Source organism: Danio rerio, chromosome 21 (genome assembly GCF_049306965.1).
Source record: "Danio rerio strain Tuebingen ecotype United States chromosome 21, GRCz12tu, whole genome shotgun sequence".
Lineage (NCBI taxonomy): Eukaryota > Metazoa > Chordata > Actinopteri > Cypriniformes > Danionidae > Danio > Danio rerio.
This window is the reverse complement of record NC_133196.1, coordinates 7,904,915-7,926,234: the sequence shown is the minus strand read 5'-3', so window position 1 is coordinate 7,926,234 and position 21,320 is coordinate 7,904,915. Positions and strand designations below refer to the sequence as shown.

Genomic DNA, 21,320 nt, shown 5'->3' with positions numbered 1-21,320 from the left:
CATTATCAATAAGCCTCTCCCCTTAAATGACAAATGAGCCAAGGGTAGTTGTGGGTAGTGGTAAAATAAAAATAAAAGGGTAGTGACTGGAAACATCTTTATATTGCAGCAAATTTAGGTTTAATGAGGTTTTAATGATGTTTATTATACAAAAGTGATTAAATAGTTTTGTAAAAAAAAGATAGGGATAGTTTAATAGCTGCAGCGATAGGATTATTAAATAAAAATAGCACTGGGCAACGATTAATTACAATGTTTTATCTGTTTAATTTTTGTTATGAATGTTTTATTTATATTTAGATATAAAATATATATGCACTGTATATTATAGGAATTATATAAACATTTAAATATCTCTAGATATTTTTGTTTTGTATAGTTTTGTTTTGGTACATTATTTAAACATAAAAATAATTGAGGTTAAGCGCATCAAAAATAAAAGTTTTTTTTTTTAAATTATGTTGATAAACAGCGCAATGCGACCAATTATAACAAATAATGTTGGTTATTTTTATATATTTTTACGACATTTTAGTCTCGTCTCTATGTATGTCAAGTTGAATATGGATGCAGTCACTGTTAGTATCTAACAATACTGATGTCGTCCAGGTTTTGTCACATCTTGGTGAAATAAACATGAGAGGAGTTGGGGGGGGGATAAATATGAGGTGCCAGATCAGATTTCAGAGGTGCCAGACCTGGATCCCACTTGTGCGGCACAAATTAAGCCCTGGTTAGGAATAATGAGCAGGGCCAGACAAAATCTGTGGACATTTTTTTATCTGTATCTATTTCTGCATATAAATTTGTCTAAAAATATATACATTCATTCATTCATTCATTTTCTTGTCGGCTTAGTCCCTTTATTAGTCTGGGGTCGCCACAGCGGAATAAACCGCCAACTTATCTAGCAAGTTTTTACGCAGCAGATGCCCTTCCAGCCGCAACCCATCTCTGGGAAACATTCACACGAACATTCACACACACACTCATACCCTACGGACAATTTAGCCTACCCAATTCACCTGTGCCCAGTGGCGCAACAAGGGGGTATGCAGTATATGCGGCGCATAGGGGCGCCACACATGGGGGGGCGCTGTTGTGCCAAAACTATTTTTAAAATTATCCTTATTAAAAGTTTCAAATAATAAAAATAAATAAATATGTTTTGTTAAAAAACATTATTTTGCATTTTAAACGAATATAATATTGTTATTGTTTAATTCAAAATCATTTAACACAATAACATGCAGTCCCACAGCCGAAAGTGGTCATGTAGATGTAACTGTTTAGATTTGTTTTTATTTTTATCAAAATAAACTGTCAAATCATACATAATGTCAAAAGTTATAAGATTAATCTGAGTATTTGTCTTAATTTATTATTAATTAATTAATATAAAATAAGAGGGATCACACAAAATTTGAACCCGCATACCCCTCAGTAAATGTGTAGTTGCGCCCCTGCCTGTACCGCATGTCTTTGGACTGTGGGGGAAACCGGAGCACCCGGAGGAAACCCACGCGAAGACAGGGAGAACATGCAAACTCCACACAGAAACACCAACTGAGCCAAGGTTCGAACCAGCGACCTTCTTGCTGTAAGGGAACAGCACTACCTACTGCGCCACTGCCTCGCCCATAAATATATACATAAATAATAATAATAATAATAATAATAATAATAATAATAATAATAATAATAAATAAATAAATGGATAAATTAATAAATGACTGAAAAATAAATAAATAAATAATTTATGCAGAATGATTTTGAGAGTATAGTAACTGAAAGCGTAACTTTTATTAAAGGGTTACAATTCAAATCCAATTAGAACCTTATTTCATATATTTTTTTGTAAACAATTGTTTTTATTATTTCAGTTTTTGTTTAATATAGAGAGCATACAGCATATGACTAAATGGTAAAAAAAAAAACAGAATCCCCAACCCCCACCCAGGTAGACTTGTTCTATAATAACAGAAGTAAAAAGATTGATGTGTTAAAAAAGAAAAAAAGAGAATAATGTTAAGCCAAATAGAGAGTAGAAGAAAGGTAAGTACAAAAAATTAACTATTACATCACGAGATACATAAAGTACATATAAACAGACAAGCTGGACATTGGAAGGTTGAAACAAAAGATTTGACAATATTAAAAGCTATAATCTAGGAGTTAACAGTTTTTGACTGAGCTCCATGAAGTTCCATACAAATAATGTCCAGCAAAGATAGCCCCCCGTATTTCATACATTGACAAAATGACAGAAAGTATTACTTTACAAACTGTATACTAAATAAATCATATAAACATTTGCCTATTATTCAATAATATTCCATATTAATTCATGTGTGACTAGTAATGAGTGAGGTCTACCTGAGGTCCTGATTCTCCAGACTCTCCTTTCAATCCAGACACACCAGGAGGACCCTGGAAAGATCAAAACAAGCTTAGACTTAGACTTAGAAAACCTTATTGATCCCGCAGGAAATTGCTTACGTAATGACTGCCATAACACACAAACACAGAAACACAAAAACACAAGACAGAATAAATAAATTAAATAAGTGAAATAAGTCACATAAATCCAACCAATCTATAGAAGGAAACAGCCACAATACATAAATACACAAACTATTATATAAGATATTACACTTAAAAGAATCAGTGGTAACTAATACTATTAAGTCATATATCAAGTAATGAAAATAATATTAACCAAAACCAATAATATTACACGTAAAACAATTGCACATAAAATATTTCAAGTAATAAAGTGATACAACTATCATTTAAAAAACAATGATATTGCACTAAAAATATTTAACACCTAAAAAAAAACATACAAATATTGCACCTAGTAGACTATTACACATCATAAAACATAAAGCTTGAAGTAAAGTTATTATATCATTATCATCATACACAGACAACCTTAAATTGAGTGTGCCTCACAGAGGTAAGTGGGCCTGACAAACCACCCGTAGAAAACACACTCTTTCATCTCTCTGACAATTTAACAGACAATTTCGTAGAATCAGCACAAAAAAACACTGTGAATTTATGAAGTGTACTTCACACAGGTGAGCGGCATGTAGACCACATGTAGAAACACTCCTCTCTATGAAAAACACTCCCCCTTACTCAATTCTCTGAGCACTAACAGATCCTTTGTATAATTAGCACTTGTTGTGTGTATTGCCTCTTCTTGCTGAATGCCTCCTCAACTGTACAGTTTGGACAAAATTGTCAGCTAAATGCCTAAATGTAAATATAAATTGGGACAGAAATGAAATGGACATACCAGAGGACCAGGACGGCCTGTCAAACCCATCGGTCCAGTTGGTCCCCTCATGGCCAGCTATGCAAAAATAAAACAGAGCTATTAGTTTGCATTCAGATGCTTATAAGTATGTTTGTGTGTGTGTGTGTGTGTGTGTGTGTGTGTGTGTGTGTGTGTGTGTGTGTGTGTGTGTGTGTTTTACCCTGGCCTGCTGCATGATAGCTTGCATCTGAGCCTCTTGAGCAGAAACAGCAGGACCTTTCTGTCCTCCGTCTCCTCCTGTGCTCATGCGGAACTGCACACACACAGCAAAAATATCACAGTTAAACATTCAAACACTCGAAACATTCAGCCAAACACGCTTATATGAGTCAACAGTGTGCTGCGTTGTTAGAATAAAACGTATTTGGAAAATGAAAAAGCACTATTTTAGAATGTTTGCGATATGTTCGGATCAAATCAGTTGAAAGAAAAAAATGAAATATGTATAGCTTGTCATTAACAGAAAGATTTACAGAGCAGTTAACAGAATAATTCACCCAAAACTGAAAATGAATAGTTTTATTTTGGGGTGAACTATCCCTTTAAGCATGCAAATAAAAGATACATGTTTACAACGGAATGCTGGCTTACTAATGCACATTTTGCTGTAAACTGTCTTTTAAAAAATTGTTTGTGAAAGAACAATGCTAAAAATAAATAAATAAATAAATAAATAAATAAATCAATCAATCAATCAATCAATCAATCAATCAATCAATCAATCAATAAATAAGCTCTAAACAGGGCACCTATTTACAAACTCTCAATTAATGTTAAAATAAAATATAGTTATTCTAAAGTGTTAATAAAATGCATACGGTGAATGATAAATGTTGCATTTAAGCTGCATATTAAATTAAATGAGTGACATCAAGTTATAGCAAAAAATAGAAAATTTAATTAAATAAAAAAGCTAAACTGCTCTGTTTATTTAAAAAATTTAAACGTTGAAATACAATTAAATACAGAAAATGTAAAAATATTAAATGTAAAATCAGATAAAAACTATGTAAAATAAATAACTCAAATTTAAAAAATCATCATTTATAATTTATGCAAATATTTAAAATGTATTTAAAAAAAGCTCTTAAGTGCTCATTATAAATTAACATTAAAAAATAAATGTGAGAAAAAAGATAAATGTTTTTTTTTAAATGTTCTATCTATTCATAGATTCTAATTGCAAAATTTATTTTTATTTAAACAAACAAACAAATAAATTAATTAATTAATTAATGAATAAATAAATAAATAATTTATATAAATAATAAATACAATTTTTATACAAACCCATGAAGTTAAATGCATGCAATTGCAAAATTGAAGTGAAGTAAAAATGCCACTGGAAATCAAGGGCGAGTTTAAAGGCATTGGATTATGTTATACAGTTTTTCCTGTTTAGATTGATCGATTAGGGGATTGTAGATCATCAACACAATACATCCACACTGTGCACAGAACACAATGAATTAGGTTCTGAATAAACCTACAGCTGAAATCAGACCAGCATTATCAGTCTCAGTGCAAAGCTAAAAGTATCCGGCAGTGCCATCTGGTGGCTAAACCCTACCATTACATATGATGCTGGATTTATTCAGTATTGATTATGAGGGCTTTTTGACAAAGCACGATGTCTTGTTACACGTGCGTTAACACTTTTGCACACAAAAGATCATGTTTTGAGCATGCAACAAGCCATTGTGCACACTTAAAACATGATCTTGCATGCAGAATTGTTAACACATGCAACAAGCCATTTAGAGTGCACAAAACATGATCTTTTGCATGCAGAATTGTTAACACACATGCAACAAACCATTTAGAGTGCAAAAACAATTGGTCTTTGGCACGCAGAATTGTTAACATGCATGCAACAAGCCATTTAAGAGTGCACAAAACATGATCTTTTGCATGCAGAATTGTTAACATGCATGCAACAAACCATTTAGAGTGCAAAAACAATTGGTCTTTGGCATGTAGAATTGTTAACATGCATGCAACACGCCATTTAGAGAGCACGAAACATTATATTTTGCATGCAACAAGCCATTTGAGAGTGCACAAAACATGATTTTTGCATGCAGAATTGTTAGCACACATGCAACAAGCCATCTAACGTGCACAAAACATGATATTTTGTATGCAGAATTGTTAACATGCATGCAACAAGCTAATTAGAGTGCACAAAACATGATCTTTTGCTTGCAGAATTGTTAACACACATGCAACAAGGTTTTAGAGAGCACAAAACTTGGTCTTTGGCACATATAATTGTTAACACGCATGCAACAAGCCATTTAGGTTGCTCAAAACATGATCTATTGCATGCAGAATTGTTAATGCACATGCAACAAGGCATATTGCGCACTCAAAACATGACCTTTGGCACATAGAATTGTTAACACGAATGCAAAAAGCCATTTTTAGCACTCAGAACATGATCTTTTGTATGCAAAATTGTTAATGCCCATGCATCAAGGCATTTAGAGTGCTCAAAACATGATTTCTTCGCACACACAATTGTTAACACGCATGCAACAAGCCATTTAGAGTGCTCAAAACATGATCTTTTGCATGCAGAATTGTTAATTCCCATGCAACAAGGAATATTGCATGCTCAAAACATGATCTTTTGCACATAGACTGTTAACACACATGCAACAAGCCATTAAGAGTGCTCAAAACACGATCTTTTGCATGCAGAATTGTTAATACCCATGCAACAAGACATTTAGAGTGCTAAAAACTTGATTTCTTGCATGCAGAATTGTTAATGCCCTTGCAACAAGGTGTACTGCCTGCTTAAAACATGATCTTTTGCACATAGAATGGTTGACACGTAAGCAACAAGCCATTTAGAGTGCACAAAACATGATCTTCTGCATGCAGAATTGTTAACATGCGTGCAACAAGCCATTTTACAGGCTCAAAACATGATCCTTTGCATCCATGACTGTAAACATGCAAGCAAAAAGGCATTCTCAGCACTGAAAACATGATTTTTTGCACACAAAGTTGTGTTGGAAATCTAACTCCATATGAGAAGAGGTGATGTGCAGCCTGAAGCTCCGTTAAAATCACATGCTGACTGTAAACACTCAGTTTTACCATGCACTTCCAGAACATCTGGATTTGAGATGGAAGCTATCCAGTAATCTCCATTTAAAGACTCACAGACTTGAAATGAATGCTCAAAACACACTCAGGAGTATAAATATTTAAAAAGCTGATATTGGAGTAAAGAGTCGGAAAAGAAAAAATGTGGAGAAGCTGAGGAATTAGTGTTATTGATGGAGGATCAGAGTATTTCTGAGACAATGATCAGGAAACTGCTCTGAAAACAAATCCACAGCTTAACGGACATTACCAAACCTCTCATCTGCAGGATAGAACTGATCTCAGTACAGAGCAATGGAGCTTTAACTCTGTCTATATGTGTGTGTACCTCAATGTGTGAAAGTGTGCTTGTTATTTACGTACAGGCAGCATCAGGACAGTCCCTGGAGGTCCTGGAAGACCATCAGCTCCAGGCAGACCAGCACGACCAGGAAGACCCTGTCAAGAGCAGTAATGTATTTACATACAATATATGTACTGGACATATCAGGGATACATGTTTTGAAGTAATTTTACCGATACTATAACCTTCTCATTGTCCATTCCAATATACAGTTAAAGTCAGAATTATTAGCCCCCTTTTCTTCATTTTTTATATGTATATATTTGCCAAATGATGCTTAACAAAGCAAGGACATTTTCACAGTATGTCTGATAATATGTTTTCTTCTAGAGAAAGTCTTATTTGTTTTATTTCGGCTAGAATAAAAGCAGTTTTTAGTTTTTTAAACATTTTAAGGTCAAAATTATTAGCCCTTTAAGCTATATATTTTTTTGATAGTCTACAGAACAAACCATCATTATACAATAGCTTGCCTAATTCCCCTAACCTGCCTAGTTCACCTAATTAACCTAGTTAAGCCTTTAAATGTCACTTTAAGCTGTATAGAAGTGTCTTGAAAAATATCTAGTCAAATATTATTTACTGTCATCATTGCAAAGATAAAATAAATCAGTTATTACAATTAGAAATGAGTTATTAAAACTATTATGATAATAAATGTGCTGGTGAAATCTTTTCTCCCTTTAACAGAAATTGAGGAAAAAATAAACAGGGGGGGCTGATAATTCAGGGCCTAATAATTCATACTTCAACTGTATAAACAGATAATTAAAGTTCATATTTTGATATTATAATGTTCATATAATCTGCAGTTTGTGCATCCAGAAGAACAAAAAAAAAATCGATAAATAAACTGAAAAAAATCTGAAATAAACATTTTAAACATTTTTAGCGATAAATAAACAAAACCTCTGGAAAAAGTAAACATCTGTTCTCCCTATGAAAAAGGTTTTTGAAAGACATTTGTACTGTTTTATTATTGTACAAATAATAATACAAATATAATGAAATATATTGTTAATAGAATGTATTATTGTAGAAATATTATTAAAAATATAATCATAAAATATAATTTTATTTGTAAATAATTCTTACATTAATTTATACGTTTTATTTAATAAAAAGAAAAATACACACACACACACACACACACACACACACACACACACACACACACACACACACACACACACACACACATATATATATATATATATATATATATATATATATACAGTTGAAGTCAGAATTATTAGCCTCCTTTTTAATTTTTTATAATAATATATTTTATGATAATATTTTTTTTTTCTGGAGAAAGTCTCATTTGTTTAATTTTGGCTAGAATAAAAGCTGTTTTCAATTTTTTAAACACCATTTTAAGGACAAAATTATTAGCCCCATTAAGCTATTTTTTTTCAATAGTCTACAGAACAAATCATCATATTATAAAATCTTGCGTAATTACCCTAACCTGCCTAGTTAACCTAATTAACCTAGTTAAGCCTTCAAATGTAATTTTAAGCTGTATAGAAGTGTCTTGAGAAATATCTAGTCAAAAATTATTTAGTCATCATGGCAAAGATAAAATAAATAAGTTATTAGAGATGAGTTATTAAAACTATTATGTTTAGAAATGTGTTCTTCTCTCCATAAAACAGAAATTGAGGAAAAAATTTTAAAAAGGGGGCCAATAATTCAGGGGGGCTAATAATTCTGACTTCAACTGTACTGTGTTTTTGAGCGTTGCGTAAAAAGTGTTATGATTACTCACCCTCTCACCGGGCTCTCCAGCGCTACCCGGGGGTCCTGTTGAACCTGGAGGTCCGGGGAGACCCTAAAGAAGAAGAAAAAAACACAGCAGAACTGTCAGAAACGCATTTCTAAAGGCATCCAGAGAGGTCAGCAAGACACTCTCCATGGCTCCCTCTCTCAAACTCATGCTGTTAAAGTCTCTACAGGCCTGTCAATCCCTTCAATCCTCCAGCTGACAGAAGAAAAATGCTTATAAATATGTCGGTCAAGAATGAAGATGAAGAAAGAAAACAGACACACAGCTGTTTAGTATTGTCAGTAAAAAGAGTCTAAAAAACGATGTAGATTTCCTTACTAGTAGCTTTCCAATAATTAGTAAATAAATAGATGATGGATGATCTTTTTTTATGTCACAAAGGACTTGTACCTAAGAGGCCTAAAATAATAAATAAATAAAAATAAATAAATAAATAAACAAATAGGGACAGTGAATCAGTTAGATCAAAACAATCAATTGTTGATTCACATTAGTTGTATTAATTTGACAACAAGAGCTAAGTTATGAATTCCTATAGTATTAGAGTGTGTGTATGTTTTGTTGCTTGAAAACCACACAGTCTGCAATTATGCTAATCATCTATATTACTCTAGATCAGGGGTGCCAAACTAATTTTATGGAGAAAAACCGATTCCCGAGTGGGCCTGAGCAGTAAAATCATGGTATATATAACTTAAAAACAACAACTTCAGATTTTTTTCTTTGTTTTAATACGATCAACATAAAACATAAAGCTGGAGCCTGAGGAAAACATGATCTCCCGGCAATTCGTAACCTTTTGATTTAGTGGCTAATTCATTTGTACTATCTCATTCATACAATTTACTAGGCGACGATTTGCTTATCCACCAATGATGGTTGGGTTTAGGGGTGTGGTTGGGGGCTAAAAACATGCATTTTCGTATGACTGAACTTTCACAAATTACCACTAAACCACTAAACCTGGGTTGTCCAAACTCGGTCCTGGAGGGCCGGTGTCCTGCATAGTCTAGCTCCAACTTCCTTCAACACACCTCCCTGGAAGTTTCTATCTTTTCAAGTTACCCTAATTAACCTAGTTAATCCTTTAAATATCACTGTAAGCTGTATAAAAGTGTCTTGAAAAATATCTAGTCAAATATTATTCACTGTCATCATGGCAAAGATAAAATAAATCAGTTATTAGAAATGAGTTACTAAAACTCAAGTTTATGTTTAGAAATGAGTTGAACAAATCTTTTTTATATCACAAGCCTTGCATTTACTAACACAGACTTTATTTAACGTGTTTGGAAGTAATTTGTGTTTTCCTCCTGTAGAAAAACATCTTAAGAACAATGCTTAGTGGCTCAATTATTACAACAGTTTTTTTAAAAGTCTAAATACTTTATTGATATCATGTAAACCAAGCACATGTGGTCAGAACACAAACAAGTCGCAGGTAATGAATTATTAAGCGTTTCTCCCAAAGTAAAGTACGTCTAAGCAAAATGCTAGCAGGCGTCTGTAGCTCCGCTCACGCTCCACCTCTTTGCCCATTACTTGTATCCCCCGTTCGGTGCGATTACACGCAAACAAAACAGCGACGGTTGGCCACGCCTACTCGTAGCTTCATTTGTGAAACCTATGAGTGACGTCACAGATACTACATCCATATCTGTTACAGTCTATGGCCTGTGCACATATAGACCTTTTTCATGGCTGCTGTATGGAGGGCGCCATAGCGACCAGCGTCTTCCGGTAGAATGCTAAAAACTTCCGTTTACAGCGTATACAACTGGTAAAATGGGTTTCAATAGCGTTTTTAATATTACAGAGTGTTTTTGTGACACACAACTTAGAAATGTGTCTGTTAAAGCTGTTTTAATCTGTCAGATGTGGTTCAAGCCCGTCAGTAATACGAGAAAAACACTCTCCTAGTTCACGTGTCTGCCGTAAGAAATACAGTGTGTGTGTGTGTGCGTTCCCGGCCTGTCAGCTGTTAGCTCAGCAGCTCTTCAATACACACACACACACACACACATGCAATACTTCGCTGCATTATAGAGCAAACCGTATTATTAGCATGAAACTTATGTAAGTCGTGCAATTTACAAAAATGACCAATAAAAGTCTGTTACTGATCCTCTGTTGGCTGATTTGCTGTTCATTCTAATCGCGAGCCGTTTTTGTTTTAGTTCGTGTGTTGTTTTTACCACTGTTTGTGTTTTTCTGTCATTTCAAAATGACACTAGCCTATATTTTCACTTTGTCACAGTTATTAAATCAGTGTGTCAGTGGCACAGTACAGGCTACATATGTGTGTCAAACATTTTGGTGAACTACATTTGTTTGGGCTGGTAATATATTTGAAATAAAGAGAAAATGTTGACTTTAGCGATGACGAGGCTTCATTTAAACTGCAGAAGATGCCGTCTGACAACGAGGGGAAAACGCCTCACAGCAGCTGTTTTTCATCCTATTAGATTGCATTTTTTAAATGATCAGTCCAGGAGATGGTGCTGATGGACAACAGAATTAGATGAAAGAGAATAAAAGCTGGTAAAATAAATTAAAACTATCGTTTCAAAGCTGTCCAAATGTGACTGTTTACATGCATCAGCTGCTGACCGGAAATTCTTAGCATTCTCCTTGTGCATACACGCAAAGCATCATGGGTAATTTTGCGTTCCAAGAAAAAGGTCTATTGTCCACTATAGTTGTAATAGCTGTACAACCCTAGTAGCAAAGAATTCTGGCCCAGATTTGGCATAAAGCTGGCACAGCAGGCATTCATCCGGCACTGGCATACAGCATGTGGGCCAAACATGGCCCGGGTTTGGCAGAGGTGGCACCGTCTTTAAGGCGGCACACAAGATTTGGGCCAGATGAAAAACGTAGTATTTAAAAATTTGAAAGTGGGCCATGTGAGTTTGGCCAGTCTTGACCCATATTTAAAATACACTAAAATCATTTTTGAGTAAAGAAAAAAAATTCTACCAATCAGGTCACTTTGAGAAAAAGCGTGCCCATGGTGTGCCTAAAGCGCATCACTCCATGGGTTTATAAATTTCATTGCAATCGTGACACACCAACCTATCTGGCCCAGTTCAGGCCCAGTTACGAGTTATTAACTTGGCTGAGACTTGGCCCAGATATGGTCCGTGTTTGGCCCTTGTCTGGTAGCCAGATTTGGTCCAGTCATGTACCGTAATTCACTGCGGCATGTGGGCCAAGCAAAACCTGATTGTATGGGCCAGAGCTGGGCCAGAGAAATTTTGCTATGTGGGAAATTCATAAAGGCTGAAGAGATGCACAAGATATTTATTTTTATTCTAGTATAATAGTACTGTTTTTTTAAACTTGCACTTGGAGGCCCCCCCAAGATGCTGTTGCAGTGTAAATGATAAGCCAAGATGTAAAAAAAAAAAATTTGTTTTTAGTGGGAAAACGTGTGTGTGTGTGTGTGTGTGTGTGTGTGTGTGTATGTGTATGTGTGTGTGTGTGTGTGTGTGTGTGTGTGTGTGTGTGTGTGTGTGTGTGTGTGGAGAAACACAAAAGCACAAGCTGACTCACCGTTGGACCCTCAGGACCGGACGGACCTTCCACCAGCATTCCCTACAGGACGAGCAGAAAAACACAAACATCAAAATCACAGTAAAAACAACACAAACACAAGAGCTCGAGTGTGAGAACACCTCCATCTGTGTTTGTGTGTGTATTGAGTGTGAGTGTGTCTATGTGAGTATGTGTATGCGCATGTGTATATTTTTTTGTGTATGACTGTGAGGGTGTATGTGTGTGTGTCTATCTGTGTTTGTATGATGCAGGGGTGGGCAAACTCGGTCCTGGAGGGCCGGTGTCCTATATAGTTTAGCTCCAACACTAATTAAACACCCCTGAACATGCTGATTAGTGTCTTCAAGATCACTAGAAATCTATAAGCAGGTGTGTGTGTGTGTGTGTGTGTGTGTGTGTGTGTGTGTGTGTGATTAGAGTTGGAGCTAAACTGTGCAGGACACCCGCCCTCCAGGACCGAGTTTGCCCACCCCTGATTTGGATGTGTCTGAGGCAGCGAGGGTGAGTAATGGGTCAGTGAGTATGTGTGTGTTTGTGTGTGTCTGTGCATGTGTGTGAATATGTGTATGCTGGATGCGTGTTTCTGAATCATGAGAGACTAAAGCACAGCTGACTGAACATTCCAGTGCTCAGCAGAACACAGCCAAACGAACAACTATAACCATAGCAACAAAATCATGAAACGGATGATAATTAAACACTGACAGCCAATCAGAATCCACCCAGCTTTAAAAAGTGGGAGGATTTATATTTTACACTTATATTTAAGAATTATAACCAACCTTAACTGATTGTTAAACATGTTGCATTTGTTGTTTAAGATGTAATAATCCAGCACAATATTGCTTTGTGTCAGATAAATAATTAATAAAATAATTACTTTCAGATATACATATATATAGTGAGATTGACACCTACAAAAATTTTTGATAAATTAATTTATTCAAAAACAAAATATTTTTATAACTTTTATCATTTTTATAACTTCTAGAGCGAGAGTATTTTTATTTAATTTAGCTTCACTTTTAGCCATTCCAGTACTTAATATATATATATATACACAACAGTTCTGCCTGGATCTTGAATCTGAGAAGCTGTGCGATATTCAGACAATATAATGTACTTTTGAGGCTTTTTTAATCGAGAATGTAGTTGTTTAGATTGCAACTATACAGTTTATTTATAAGGATAGTGCCTATTTTGAAATATTTATAATTTCTGAGAAACAGAGCATCGGTGGCGATTACTCCGCCATACTGAGTAGACCAAAGACAGTTAATGTTGTCTATCCCCAAGATTGCGACAGGACCGCATAATAAGCCCTTAGAAAATTAAACAGCTTAATTTCTAACTACAGCTGATCAAATCTTTATTAAACTGGTAAGTGACTTTCTAAGTCGTTCTCTGTCTTTTGCATGTTGTAGTGCTGGATTTATACCATATAATTGTAGTGTATTGAGTGTGAGGCGGGACTCGCATATCAGGAATATGTGTTGCGTTGGCAGAAAGAAAGAAGAAATGCCTGCATGTGTTCAGCGAGATTTTATTAATCGCAAACACAACAGCAATCTGGTAGTGATTGCGCTGCTTTTTTCGGGGTTAATTATTGTGATCTCCCAATTGCAACAGAGAAATACTGTAGACTGTAATACTGTAACTTAGGGAGATATCCCTGTAGATGGATGGTATTTCAGATCACGTTAAGCCCTATAATTTTAAAGTGTGAGCAAAATCAGCTGTTTTGTCATCACTTTAGATATTACGCTAGAGAATCATTCAAATACTAGCTATTTGAAGTGATGTTGGTGAATTAGTAACGGCTTCTGCTGTTTTGACGTCAGCTGCATATGTGAATGAATGGCAGAAAAAATTAGTTCCTAATACAAAAGAGTTTTTAGACTCTGTATAATAAATATATCAAAACAAACTTTTATTTTGGATGCAATTGATCGCGATTAATCTTTACCCAGCACTAATTTGCTTGTGATATAACAGTATGCAATATTATTCTCTCTCTATCTCTCCCTCTCTCTCTCTCCCTACCCCCCTCTCTCTTTCTCTTTTTTACAACACATTAGATAACAAAAATGTCTGCTTAACTTCTAAATGCTCGAATGAATTGCTGATTTTTTCACTAAATATTTCCATTAAAAAGCAAACTAATATGCAACAGGTGACTCTGTTTAATTTTATTTTGTAAAATAACATTCACCACATACAGTATATGCTGCATGTAAAAGATTCCATCACAGGAAAAAACTTCTTTTTACAGATGTTGTGCAAATCCAGTGTGATCAGAATCAGGACATATAAACTGCTTCATCTGGAAGTCATCGGTCAGGATCAATTACTGGTCAAAATATGCTTGTATGAGCTGCATCATAACCACAATAATGCCATTATATCATGCAGATCACATTACAGACCAAAACAACGATCATTAGAAACAGAGAGCTGGTAAAACAAGTGTGTTTATTGTCAGATGTTGCTGTACTGTGGTGTTTTTTTAAACATGCTTTGAGTCTCGTGATGTCCTGAAGTGTTAACATGCTAACATTGTTTTGATGCATTTCTTACATGCTAAAAAAAACACCAAAGACATAGTGTGTGTGTGTGTGTGTGTGTGTGTGTGTGTGTGTGTGTGTGTGTGTGTGTGTGTGTGTGTGTGTGTGTGTGTGTGTGTGTGTTGTACTTGTTTTTATATCCCGATGGGGACTTGGATGCACACAGACTCATGGTCACTGTGAAGACCAATATTAAGGAATCCATGAGTAATCATGATTATAAATGAATTAATTAAATAATTATATTATTTATTTATTTATTTTTGACTAGATTATTTGTTTTAGTTAAATTAAAGATTATTAAAGAATTTTTAACAAGATAACAATATTTTGGTTGTTGTTGTATTACTTATTTGGTAATGTAGTTGTCTTTTGTCAAATTTATAATATTATAAGTATTGTAACATCTCTTATAAGTCTTGTAATATATATAAATATAAATATAGCCTAACTTTCCCAGCGGGCACAGGACGGCAACATAATGCCAGGTTGACGTTGTACCCCAACATTGTGGGAACATTGCATTTTGTTTGGAAATAAAATTGGGGTGGACGTCAGAACCCAACGTCAGGTCGACGTCAGTGTCCAACGTCCAACCTAAAATCAACCTAATATTATTGTCTAATGATGTTACAGCTTGATTGTGTACGGATATTACCACTATGACGTCTAACTGATGTTATATTTAATTGACATAACCTCAAAAAAAATGTCAGTGTCAATATTATGTTGGTTTAAGGTGGCCATTACCACTATGACGTCTAGCAGATGTTGGATTTTGATGCCCATACTTGACGAATTAATGTCAGTATTTGACATCAATATGACGTTGGTTTAAGATGTTGGCTCAACGTTGGATTTTGGTTACTTTCCAACACAACCTAAAATCAACTAAATATCAACATCTAATAATGTTACAGCTTGACGTTTTATGGCCATTACCACTATGACATCTATCAGATGTTAGATTTTGATTGCTATATCTGACGAAAAAATGTCAGTGTCAATATGACGTTGGTTTAGGATGTTGGCTACATGTCTGATATTGGTCACTTTCCAACACAACCTAAAATCAACCAAATATCAACGTCTAATGATTTTACAGCTTGATATTGTGTGGCCATTACGGCTATGGCGTTTATCAGATGTTGGATTTTCGTTGCCATGCCTGATGAATAAATGTCAGTATTTGACCACAATATTATGCTGGTTTAAGATGTTGGCTCAACGTTGGATTTTGGTTACTTCCTAACACAACCTAAAATCAACCAAATATCAATGTCTACTGATGTTACAGCTTCACGGTGCGTGGCCATTGCCACTATGACGTCTAGCAGATGTTGGATTTTAATTACTATATCTGACGAATAAATGTCAGTGTCAATATAACGTTGGTTTAAGATGTTGGCTCAACGTTGGATTTTGGTCACTTTCCAACACAACCTAAAACCAACCAAATATCAACATCTAAGGATGTTACAGCTTAACGTTGCGTGGCCATTACCACTATGACGTCTAGCATCTTTTGGATTTTGATGGCCCTACATGACAAATAAATGTCAGTATTTGACATCAATATGACGTTGGTTTAAGATGTTGGCTCGACGTTGGATTTTGGTTACTTTTCAACACAACCTAAAATCAATTAAATATCAACATCTAATAATGTTACAGCTTGACGTTTTATGGCCATTACCATTATGACATCTATCAGATGTTAGATTTTGATTGCTATATCTGACGAAAAAATGTCAGTGTCAATATGACGTTGGTTTAGGATGTTGGCTACATGTCTGATATTGGTCACTTTTCAACACAACCTAAAATCAACCAAATATCAACGTCTAATGATTTTACAGCTTGATATTGTGTGGCCATTACGGCTATGGCGTCTATCAGATGTTGGATTTTGGTTGCCATGCCTGATGAATAAATGTCAGTATTTGACCACAATATTATGCTGGTTTAAGATGTTGGCTCAACGTTGGATTTTGGTTACTACCTAACACAACCTAAAATCAACCAAATATCAATGTCTACTGATGTTACAGCTTCACGGTGCGTGGCCATTGCCACTATGACGTCTAGCAGATGTTGGATTTTAATTGCTATATCTGACGAATAAATGTCAGAGTCAATATAACGTTGGTTTAAGATGTTGGCTCAACGTTGGTTTAAGATGTTGGCTCAACGTTGGATTTTGGTCACTTTCCAACACAACCTAAAACCAACCAAATATCAACATCTAAGGATGTTACAGCTTAACGTTGCGTGGCCATTACCACTATGACGTCTAGCATCTTTTTGATTTTGATGGCCCTATATGACAAATAAATGTCAGTATTTGACATCAATATGACGTTGTTTTAAGATGTTGGCTCGACGTTGGATTTTGGTTACTTTTCAAAACAACTTAAAATCAATTAAATATCAACATCTAATGACGTTACAGCTTGACATAGTGTGGCCGTTACCACTATGACTTCTATCAGATGTTGGATTATGATTGCTATATCTGACAAATAAATGTCAGTGACAATATGATGTGGGTTTAAGATGTTGGCTCGACATTGAATTTTGGTCATTTTTCAACACAACCTAAAATCAACCAAATATCAATGTCTAATTATGTTACAGCTTCACGTTGTGTGGACATTACCACTATGACTTCTAGCAGATGTTGGATTTTAATGGCCAAACATGACGAATTAATGTCAATATTTGACGTCAATATTACATTGGTTTAAGATGTTTGCTCGACGTTGGATTTTGGTTACTTTCCAACACAACCTAAAATCAACCAAATATCAACATCTAATGATGTTACAGCTTGACATGGTGTGGCCGTTACCACTATGACATCTATCAGATGTTGGATTTTGATTGCTATATCTGACTAATAAATGTCAGTGACAATATGACGTTAGGTTAAAATGTTGGCTCAACATTGAATTTTGGTCATTTTCAAACACAACCTAAAATCAACCAAATATCAACATCATTTGATGTTATTAGACGTCAATATTATGTTGTTCTTGGATGCTGGTTAGACATTGATTTTTGGTCACCTGACGTCATGACCTAAGTCTAACTTAACATTAACGTCTTATGACAAAGTGTGCCTGCTGGGTTTGTACATTAGTTGTAGTCATTCTAGTTTCACTACCATTTATTTTTCATTGTATAAATATGTAAAATTCATCCTAGACCATTTAAATCTATGTCAGTCCATTAAATGTGCTTCAAAAATATTAGACTCGAGCATACTTTTGTTATATTGTCAAAATATTTTGTAGATAAAACAATATTTGGTTGTTTGATAAGCAAATTTATTCTCTTTTTTCTGACTGATTTTCTCAGCACAAATGCCTATGAGTAAATTCAAAAATGGATTAGAGTACAAGACAAAGGTTTTCTAAGTTGTGCTACTTTTAAAATGCCCCATTAATTCAGTTCTTTCTTGTTATTTTTTTTGTAACTGTGAACATTTGAGAATTTGTTTAGTGTACTTACTTCTGAATAAGATATAAAGCCACACTTTCCCTGAGATCTGGCTGTGTATCAGGTTAGTTCAAGTCTCTTTCATCAGCCTGAGGTTCATTCACAATAAGCGCAGATGTCTTGAAGTGTTCAGAATCTCATGCTGAGAGGCTGATTTCTGTTTTAAAGCTCACAGCTGTTTGACATCAAGAGCCACGTGAGCAGCAAAGATCTTTCCCATCATGCAAATATAATAGACTTTGTAAGGTGAACACATCTGCAAATCGCAGACATTGATGTAATAGGAGCGACTCCCTCCTCTTTAAATTGATTGAAGTGAATCAGTAATATAATTATTTTTATTATAATTAAGTATTAAAATTAATAATGGTGTAATATCAATAGTAATAATGGAAAAATACAATGACACAAACCAAACACATCTATTCTAGCTTCTCTGTCAGTGAACATGCTTGTTTTTCAATGTTGTGAATATTATTTATTTATTTATTATTAATTTGTATGTATTTGTTTATTAGTTTATATTTAAATTAATTAATTTATTTATTTATTGTTGTTTATATTCAATTTTTTATTTTGTACTTTTATGTTTTTTTCCACTGCTGCCATCACAGAATACTTTTTTCATCAAGAACTTTTGTTTTATTTCATTAATTATTTGTTTGTTTGTAAATATTTGTTTGTTTGTTTATTTATTAATTCATTTATATGTTTATTTATTCATTCATTCATTCATTCATTCTTATTTTTATTTTTTTATTCATTCATTTCTTTTATTTTAATTAACAGTATTTATTTATTTATTTATTTATTTATTTATTCATTCATTCATTTTTATTACATTTTTATTATTTTTTGTTTATTTATATATTTATTTTTGTATTTTAATAAACAGTACTTATTTATTTATTTTTGCTGTGTTTTAATGTTTTTATTTTGTATTATTGCGTTTTTTTTAATTGAATATTACTTTTCTCATCAAGAACTTTTGCAATATTTGCAGTCATTTTTTTATGACTTTGAATGCTAAATATCAGCTTAGTATTCATCTTAAAACAACTTTAGTATTTATTTATTTTATTTTTAATACATTTTTTTATTTAATTTATTTATTTTGAATATATGTTGATGTATTTTGTATTATTATTACTTTGAATGCTAAATACTAGTTAAATGCCATCAATATTATTCTGGTTGTCATTGTTGCTTATACACATTCTGGGTATTTCAATTTCTGATCTAATGAATCCACATTACTCTGAGGTCCTGTTTACTTTGGTATTAACATGGAGACTACAGACATGTTCTCTTGTGTTCAGATTTCCTTGAGACTTCATATTTTTCATGCTTGTAGAGAATAGAGCTGTTTTTTTTGTTTTGTTTTTTGTGGCAGTTTGAACACTTTTTACCACATAGGCATATACACTATCAAATCAATCCAATTTAATCTTTTTTCTTCACACAAATGCTGGAAGTTTGTATCCAACTCAAAATACTGTGTGTAATCAAACTGACAATAACTTATTAATAAACTATTTAATTAATAAACGTTCAAACTTGTAATTAAATGCATTTAATACCTGGATGAATGTGAATAACTTGAAGGATTCAAGACCAAACTTGGATGCTTCCCTTTGATTTTGTGTCAAAAAAATGTTTGTTGAAATGCCAATCACCTCAGGAAAATATGAAAAATGCTTTTAACTTCTCTCGTACTGTATATCTTGTTCACTTTGTACCTAATATATGCTGTATATATTAAAGAGAATACCATTTTAGTGCATATAAATATTGCTGTTGAAGTCTATACTATTTTTACAAAATTTTATTCAGTAAGGATTAATTCAATTGTGTTTAAGAAATGAATACATTTTATTTGATGAAGAAATACATGTTAATATATATATATATATATATATTTAAATGGAAAACTTATCTTGTAATAAGTTTTCAAAATACTAATTTTAAAAAATAAAAACAACTTACTTTCCATCACTCTTTTCAAAAACGTATACAGTATGTACAGTATATTACAGTAAAGATGACTTACGGGTTCAATGATGGCCGGCTCGCCTTTCTGCCCTTTCTCTCCTCTCAGACCATCCACCTGTGGAAACCCAAACTCCATTTAATTAAGTCCTAATCAGTGTATTTCAGTCTAAACACAATGTGGATTATAAACATATACAGTCAAGCTCGAAACTATTCATACCCCTGGAAAAGTCTGATTTAAAGTTACTTTGCATGTTTTTTGGGGACCGGAAATGACACAGGCTTCTCCAACAAGATAATATGATGACACAAGAGGGATCAATGTAGGAAAAAAGAATTTCTTTAAGTAAAAAATATTTCTTTAAGTAACTTTAAGTCAACATTTGCCTGGGGTCTGAATAATTTTAGGCTTGACTATATAGATATAAGTCACAGATATGGTAACAAATGTGTAAATAGTGTGACTTTCCAATCCTGTATGATACAACATGAGGAATCATATTCAAAAGAGTTTCAACAACAAGCATATGCATAATAATTATTGACGGGTAAATATTGATTACGATAAATCACATCTAAAACAAATGTTTGTTTTGACATAATATACTGTGCATATTGATTATGTATATATAAATACACACATGCATGTATATATTTAAGAAAATTGTTGTATATATATATTTAGATATAACATACAGTTGCATTTAGAGTTATTAAACCCCCTTTTTTTATCTTTTCAAAATATTTCCCAAATGATGTTTAACAGAGCAAGGAAATTTTCACAGTGTCTGATAATATTTTTTCTTCTGGAGAAAGTCTTATTTGTTTTATTTCGGCTAGAATAAAAGCAGTTTTTAATTTTTTAAAAGCCACTTTAAGGTCAAAATTATTAGCCCCTTTAATCTATATATTTTTTTCAATAGTCTACAAAACAAACCATCATTATACAATAACTTGCCTAATTACCCTAACCTGCCTAGTTAACCTAGTTAACCCAGTTAAATGTCGCTCAAAGCTGTATAGAAGTGTCTTGAAAAATATCTAGTCAAATATTATTTACTGTGATCATGGCAAAGATAAAATAAATCAGTTACTAGAAATTAGTTATTAAAACTATCATGTTTAGAAATG

The 21,320-nt window shown here is 33.6% G+C and overlaps 1 protein-coding gene across 3 annotated transcripts in view; it reads right to left on the bottom strand.

Moving 5' to 3' along the window:
• Window positions 1–21,320, bottom strand: part of col5a1 (procollagen, type V, alpha 1) — a 229,113-nt gene that overhangs the window by 87,195 nt on the left and 120,598 nt on the right. For all 3 annotated transcript variants that reach the window (XR_012397110.1, XM_073935763.1, XM_073935764.1), the window contains exons 9-15: window positions 20,248–20,304; window positions 12,130–12,171; window positions 8,557–8,619; window positions 6,806–6,880; window positions 3,486–3,578; window positions 3,305–3,361; window positions 2,377–2,430 (exon numbers count right to left, since the gene is read on the bottom strand). Coding sequence is in view for 2 of the 3 variants with exons in the window: in XM_073935763.1 (XP_073791864.1) it covers window positions 2,377–2,430; window positions 3,305–3,361; window positions 3,486–3,578; window positions 6,806–6,880; window positions 8,557–8,619; window positions 12,130–12,171; window positions 20,248–20,304 (441 nt within the window). In the remaining variant the exon portion in view is untranslated. The remainder of the gene's footprint in view (window positions 1–2,376; window positions 2,431–3,304; window positions 3,362–3,485; window positions 3,579–6,805; window positions 6,881–8,556; window positions 8,620–12,129; window positions 12,172–20,247; window positions 20,305–21,320) is intronic.